This window comes from Panthera onca, chromosome A1 (assembly GCF_046562875.1).
Source record: "Panthera onca isolate mPanOnc1 chromosome A1, mPanOnc1 haplotype 2, whole genome shotgun sequence".
Classification (NCBI taxonomy): Eukaryota; Metazoa; Chordata; class Mammalia; order Carnivora; family Felidae; genus Panthera; species Panthera onca.
Window position 1 is genome coordinate 51342176 of NC_138339.1, and position 7712 is coordinate 51349887.

Consider the following 7712-nt stretch of genomic DNA (forward strand, 5'->3'; position numbering starts at 1 on the left):
AACCTTCTTCCCTTAATACATAAATTTATACTATATCTACAGTATTAGAAGTCAATATTTGAACAGTTTTATACCACACCATCTTGATATTACAGGGTAAAAAAAAAAAATCTCTCTTCTTTAGGCTTTTCTTAAAACCATCACTTCAATTACACAAATGTGCTTCCCTATTGCACAGTTATCTAGTGAGAATTAGTTCTAACAGTAAGAAAAACAGTCTGGAGGTTCATTTCTAACAAATACTCTTCCCCCTATAAGGAGTGACAGTTAACCTTCTGGGGACCCCAACGCACAACCCCTTTCTTCAACCTCGTTAAAGGTTAAGAAGAAAAGTGTCCCACAAGCAACGTCCCCCCACCCCCGCACCAGGTTCTCCGCAAAACTCCCGCATTTCGCGTTAACCCACCAGCCCCCAGAGGGGGTACACCAGGGCCACGTCAGGCACGGAGCTCGGGGGTGAGGGATGAGTTCCGCGAGCCCGTCAGGCACCCGCGTCCCCACCTGGTGACACACCTGCCCTCGCAGGCGCCCACCTGGGGCAGGGACCGCCCTCTCCCGGGCTCGCGCTGATGCCCCACTCGGAGCGCGCGCCCCGCGCCGCACGGGACCCGAGGGCGTGCAGGCGGCGGGAGCCGGGGATGCAGGGGTCGTCCCGGCTCGCTCCCTCCCTAGGGACCAAGCGGGCCTGGGGGCGTGCTGGGGCGGGCGCAGTACCTTTTGGACAGATCCATGAGGACACCGGAGAAGAGCTTCTCCCCTAGACGGAACGACACGACGAGCGCGTCCTCAATGATGTGGTCCAGCGTGACCCGCACCTCCGAGCCGGGAATCAGCTGCGACACCGCGGAGTCCCCGCCCGCCGGCGGCACGAGCGCCGGGGCTGCGGGCTGGGGCAGCGGCGGTTCCTGGCGCTCCTCAGGAGCGGGGGGCTGCTCGGGCTGCGGTGCAGGGGAAGGTGGAAGCTCGGGCCCTCCCTGAGGCGCGGCTGCCGCCGGCTCCGCCACCCGAGCGGGCAGCTTCTCCTCAGCTTCCAGCTCTGGCCCCGCCGCCTCCGGGCTGCGGGAGAGCTCCCCCGGCGGCGGCGGTGGCGGCGGGAGCGGCGGCTCGTCGGCCTGGGGAGAAGACTGCTGCCCGTCGGCCTCGCCGTCCGGCACAGATGCTTCAGTCGCCGTGACCGGGAGGGGGTCAGTGCCAGCCTCGCTGCCGGGGATGGGCTCCATCTCCGGCTCGGCCTCGCCGGCGCCCCCCTCCCCGGGGGACGCTGCAGTCGCTGCCGCCTCTGCAGCCACGGCCGCCATTTTCTTCCTGGCTTCTCCCTCCTCCAGCTCGGGCTGCAGCGGCGGCAGCAGCGCTGCTTGGTTCCCTGGGCCTTCCCCTCCCTCCCTTGAACAGTTTCGTCCCGCCCTTTCTCTGCTGCTCGTTATTGGCACCGCGCCATTGGTTGCGCCCTATACCCCTCCCGCACTTGTGATACTCCATTGGCCAGGTGCAGGCGTCTATCACCCAGTCAGTCCCTCCCCTCCATGCAGAGTAGGAACTTCTCATTGGCGGGATGAGTTGTCAAATGTTGAATCTTAGAGGAGGAGTGAGGGGACGAGGGAAGTCACAAAAGCTGAGCCACATACTTGTCGCCTCTTTCTATTGGCTGGAAGAGGAACTAAAGTTTTATGGTTGGTCTACGCTCTTGCCCATTATCAGTCAGGCTTTCAGAGGTGGGATAAAGGAGAGAATCACGTAGCGTGCTAGTTCTTTCAAAGGCGACCGAGGGGAGGAGTAAGGGGAGTATGCGAGGGGAACAGCTTCCCAAGAATCCCTGCGCGGAGGCCCTTAGAATAAATGTTATTTCTAGGCGCGGACCTGCTTGCGGCCGCGTGTACGCACGACAAGCTTCTTTGGAAGGCCATCTAAAGTTTGAAAATAATTCTTCAAACATGTTTTGAGCTCCTACTAGGGTAGGAACCGTGCTAGGTGTTGGAGATAGAATGATGTCAAGACATTCTCCATAACCCCGTGACAGACACTCCAGCCCACAAACAGGAGTGTTTTCCTTGACTTCTCTCCACTTTCTAGGAACAATGCACCTACTTATTTCAAAGTAGGAAAATGCTAATGAAAAGAGGAGGGACACCATGCACACTGTGTTCAGCTGATGAATGTTCCAAAGAGCAGTCCTGAGGCATTTAGGGGCTTACATGTGAACATTGTTTGCTGTCTCCAAATTCACTGGAAAGTGGACGCACCTGGTTCCTTGCTTAAACCTTTTTTTTTCCTGGTCTCTCTGCCACAGGCTCAAAAACTCTTTTCAGTGTCCTAATGCTCCCACCTTAACGCTCTTCCTGTTTTAAGTCTCTTCATTTGTTATGTCTAGAAGAATCTACTGAAGCCATTTATTTCAGATTGCACCTCAGAATCAGCCTATTCTCCAGAAGAGGTTGTAGGCACTGCGATTGCCAACAGAGGGAGGAAAGAAAAGTTGACAGTATTAAGGGGAGTAAAAAAATGAAATTCTAAATAATCATAGCTAACAATTATTGAGCACCTGTGTACCAGGCCCTAGTACAAACCCTTAATATAGCATCTCATTTAAGCCTTATGCTACTTCTATGAAGTAGGTACTATTACACCCATTTTAGAGATAAATTGAAGCACAAAGAGGTCACTCAGCTAGTAAATTTCAGAGACAAAATTCCAATTTTACATTGAAAAGGACCAAAAATGGAAAAAACTAAATATCACCATATGTTCTATTTCAAGTCACGGGGCTCTTGGGAAAAGCCAATAGGAAATCCTAGTCAGGGCAGGTTTAGCATCTCCAAAGTAGCAGAAGGAAATGAAATTACTGACTGTCCAGTCTGTGTCAGAGATTTTTCCCATAAGCTCTCATTTAAAATCCTGTGAATTAAATCCTCTCCCTCTTTTCCAGATGAGAAAACTGACCCTTAGCCAGGTTAAAGATCTCAGAGGTCACACGCCTAACAGCAGGTCCAATCTAACACACCTCTGCCAAGGTGCACGACTATTCCACTCATTCATTGAACAAATAATTTATCTCCTGCAGGCCAGATGCCTGCAGTAAACAGACATGGATCCCACCTTACAGGGTTTTCACCATGACCACTTGGTCTATAATTCACTATAGTCAATTAAGTATTACATATAATTCTATAAAACTCCTAGATCCATGCTGAGTTCCCACACTGTATAACCTCTCAGAAGAAAAAAAATGCAGCTCAGGTCCTAGGACCTGATTAACTCTTACAGTAATTCATCGCAAGATGCTGCAGTGAATCGCTTAAATTAAGCATTTATGGCAGACTGCCGCATACCAAGTCCTCCCTCTAAATCACCGTTTTCATCCTGCAACCCAAGAGCCTCTACTGGGTCTCTATGTTCACATCAAGCGTAACCCCTTCTGCTTGTCTGTCAAGGCCCTCTCTGTTCCTCCTCTATCTTTCAGGTTTGTTTTGTAGTACTCTTCAAGCTTGTTAATACTGGGAAGATCTTTCATCCATTTATTCAACAAATAAATATTGAAGACCTACTATGTGCCGGTTACTGGGCTTACCAGGCCGAAGGCATGTAGAAAGAACATAAGAAACTTAATGCCTGGCCTCCTGGGGCTTATTTTTCTAATTAGGGAGTTAGAAAATAAGCAATGAGTAAACAAGATGATTACAGATTGTGAGAAATGCCATAAAAAAAAACAGGATGAGTGATAAGCAATCATTTCTAGCAGAGGGGCAGAGAGTGTCTTCTTTAGATAAGGTGGTCAGAAAAAGTCCCTCTGGTGATAAGACATTTTAACTAAAATGCAAAGGATAAGACAGAGCCAGTTATTGACTGTTGTATGACTTCAGCAATTGCTGAAGTCCTTAGGCCAAAGGGGCTTAATTCATTCCAGAAACAGAAAGAGACCAGTGTTGTTGAAGAGGAATGAGCAAGAACATAGCTTGGTGAAATAAGATTGGAAAGGAATACAGAGCCAAATCATATTTTATGTACTGAAGATATAAAAACAAGAGATTCTACCCTCAGGGAGTTTCAAGTCTATTGGGAACCTAAGCTGTTGTATCCTAGTCAACCCTGCATTCAGCCTCTTCCTGGCATAGAATCAGCATAGAAGAAGCCCTTGGTGTTTATGGAATGGATAGCCACATGGTATCTGAGATTAGATGGATGGTTAGATGAATGGATGAGGGTTGGATGGATGGTTGAAAGGTTGGATGATGTCTTAATCCATTCAGTCTTCTAGAACAAAATGCCACAGACTGGGTAGCTTACAAACAACAGAAATGTATTTCCTACAGTTCTGGAGACTGGAAGTACAAGCTCAGGGTGCCACCATGGTTTGGGTGATAGCCCTCTTCCAGGTTGCAGACTTCTGATATACTCGCATGGTAGGAAGGGACAAGGGAGCTCTCTTGGGCCTCTTTTACTTCTCTCATTCATGAGGGTCCCACCCTCATGACCTAATCACCTTCCAAAGACCCCCATCTGTTAATACCATCAACATGAGGGTTTAGGATTTCAACATATGAATTTTGGAGGGACACAAACATTCAGACCATAGCAGGTAGATAAATGGTGATTAAACAGATCACTGAATGGATGGACAGATAAATGGCAGGGATAAGGAACATAGCTGACTACTCAAGTGGATCTTCACTGTCACAAGAAGACTTTGATCTTGAGCTCTGTGGGGTACTACAGTTCAGTAGCTAAAAACTCAAAGTGGAGGTGAATGAAACTGTATGTGACTCCCCAGTTGGCCTCTGACTAGCTATATGATCTGGGCATGATCTTAGGCTAGTTGATTAATCTCTGTTTCCTCATTTACAAAATATCTAAATAATAACTACATAAGGGTGTGCTTGTTTTTAAGTGATATATGTAAAGTGTTTAACATAGAACCTAAATCATAGTAAGCACACTGCCATTATTATTAGCAACTAGATGTAGAAATTCAGTCTTTTTTTAAAAGCATTATTTATTTTCTTTAGTAATCTCTGTACACAATGTGGGACTCAAATTTACAACCCCAAGATTAAGAGTTGGATGCTCTTCCAACTGAGCCAGCCAGGTGCCCTTAGATATTCAGTCTTATTACATCTGGTGTTAATCATATTCTAGGGGCTCTGACTCCCACTAACCAACCTTGTGAAAGACTAAATAAAACCCCAAACACTGGGGTGTTGGTTCATGGAGAGTTTTAAATATGGCTAATTGTGGTTATTTTTTTCCGGGCTTGGTTTCTCAGGAAATCAAATTATAGACAAAAAATAGCATGGGGAGCAGAGACCCACCACAAAAGGAACTAACTCACTGAACATGGCTGCAAAACCATGGTCATTGAATGAATTGCTCCTCCTTTTCTAGAACGATTTCTGTCCAGTAACCAATATTTCTCTTCTAAAATCAAATCACCTACTCTCAGATCAAGACAGTGATTGATAACTAGTGACAAACATGTCAATCATTGGCTCTCTTTCCATGCATCTCAGTGGTTCTAAATGTATCAAGGGATCTCTCTGAGAATCTGCTCAAAAAAAGATATTTTACATATTGTATGAGTCCATTCACATAAGGTACCAAAACAAGCAAAGCAAATGTATGCTCTCAGAAGTCAGGATAGAGGTTATTTTTGACCAGGGAAGGGGAACAGGACAGTTCAGCTAATGACTACTACAAGCTAATATGAGTAGGGTTTTCTAGGATTCTGATAAGTTTCTGTTTCTTCATCTACCTACTTGTTTCACAGGAATGTTCAGTTTATAAAAGTTCATCAAGCCATGCACTTATGTTGCTTTTCTGTATATAGATTTATATTAGTTATCTATTACTGCTAGTGTCTTAAACATCATACATGTATTTTATCACAGTGCCTCTGGGCAGAAATTCAGGCATAGCTTAGTTGGATCCTTTGTTTAGGGTCTCTCTTAAAACGTAACCAAGATGCCAACAGGGGCTGCAATCTCACCTGAAAGCTAGATTAGGGAAGGGCCTACTTCCAAGCTCACTAACATGATTCTTGGAGGAGTCAATTCCTTCATTGCTGTTGGCTAGAGGCTGCCTTCACCTCTTTGTCACATGGGCCTGTCCATAGGACAGTTCATGATTTACAGTTTGCTTCATCAGAGAAAAATGGAGCAAGCAATAGAGAAGTCACAGTCATTTATAGCCTAATCTCAGAATAGGCATCTCATCACTTGTGCTATGGTCTATTCAGAAGCAAGTCTGTAGGTCAAGGGGTGCTTGGGTGACTCAGTGGGTTAAGCATCCAACTTTGGCTCAGATCATGATCTTGTGGTTCGTGGGTTTGAGCCCCGTGTCGGGCTCCGTGCTGACAGCTCAGGGTCTGGAGCCTGCTTCGGATTCTGTGTCCCCCCTCCCGACTCTCTCTGCCCCACCCCCTCTCATGCCCTATCTTACTCTGTGTCTCCAAAAATGAATAAGTGTTTAAAAAAAAAAAAAGAAGCAAGTCAGTAGGTCAAGCCCAAACACTAAGAGAGAAGATTATGCAAGAGCATGAGTATCAAGAGGCAAGGATCACTGGGAGCTGATTACCACACAATTTAAAGATTTTTTTTTTAATTTTTTTTTTTAACGTTTATTTATTTTTGAGACAGGGAGAGACAGAGCATGAACTGGGGAGGGTCAGAGAGAGGGAGACACAGAATCTGAAACAGGCTCCAGGCTCTGAGCTGTCAGCACAGAGCCTGACGCGGAGCTCGAACTCACGGACCACGAGATCGTGACCTGAGCCAAAGTCGGCCGCTTAACCGACTGAGCCACCCAGGCGCCCTTTAAAGATTTTTAAAAATGACAGGTGCCCGGGTGGCTCAGTTGGTTAAGTGTCTGACTTCGGTTCAGGTCATGATCTCACGGTTTGTGAGTTCAAGCCCCGCGTCAGGCTCTGTGCTGACAGCTCCAAGCTGGAGCCTGCTTCAGATTCTGTGTCTCCCTCTCCCTCTGCCCCTCCCCAGCTGGCACTCTGTCTCTGTCTCTGTCTCTGTCTCTCTCTCTCTCTCTCAAAAAATAAATAAACATTAAAAAAATTTTTTAAGATTTAAAAAAATGAAAATGAAAAATATTTGAGATATTTCCCTAAATCTTCCCCCACCCCACATACTCATCCACAGACTGTGTTAAAGCCTCTTGTTCTATGTAGATGCTGTACATCCCATACCACCAGCCCCTTAGTAACAGATGCACACCTCAGATAGGCAGGTGGAAGAGGCCATCATATTACAAAGGTCAATCCTAATATTGAGAACAGTCCCTATAAGGAGAGCCATCATTGATCTGTGAGTACCTTCTATGTGCCAGATGGAGACAGCAGCCAGGTAAGCCTGGGGAGGATAAGTACATCAAAGGTGGGTACTGTCCTGAGACATCTTCGTCTACAGTCTTGGGTGTTTTTTCACATGCTCCCCCTCCCTTCTTTGTATATTTTCAACAGCTGCCATGTCAACATAGTTCCTTAAAATTGCACTTCAAGGACACTGCTTTAGAGGGAGTGGTTCTATGTTGACCATCTTGGTTTGCCTGGACCGAAGGGTTTTCTGGAATGTAGGACATTCAGCTTAAAAGTGGGACAGTCCTGGGGCGCCTGGGTGGCTCAGTCGGTTAAGCGGCCGACTTCGGCTCAGGTCATGATCTCGCGGTCCGTGAGTTCGAGCCCCGCGTCAGGCTCTGTGCTGACAGCTCAGAGC

General features: G+C 46.8%; 1 protein-coding gene across 17 annotated transcripts in view; it reads right to left on the reverse strand.

The window, feature by feature from the left end:
• The window catches only part of PWWP2A (PWWP domain containing 2A), a 128491-nt gene that overhangs the window by 34474 nt on the left and 86305 nt on the right, over window positions 1–7712 (reverse strand). For 16 of the 17 annotated variants that reach the window (XR_009610763.3, XR_013555419.2, XM_060634898.3 and 13 more), the window contains exon 1: window positions 715–6379. The exons of the other annotated variant lie outside the window; for it this stretch is intronic. Coding sequence is in view for 14 of the 16 variants with exons in the window: in XM_060634898.3 (XP_060490881.2) it covers window positions 715–1298 (584 nt within the window). In the remaining 2 variants the exon portion in view is untranslated. Of the gene's footprint in view, window positions 1–714; window positions 6380–7712 lie in introns of those variants that run through there. 17 annotated transcript variants of the gene reach the window in all.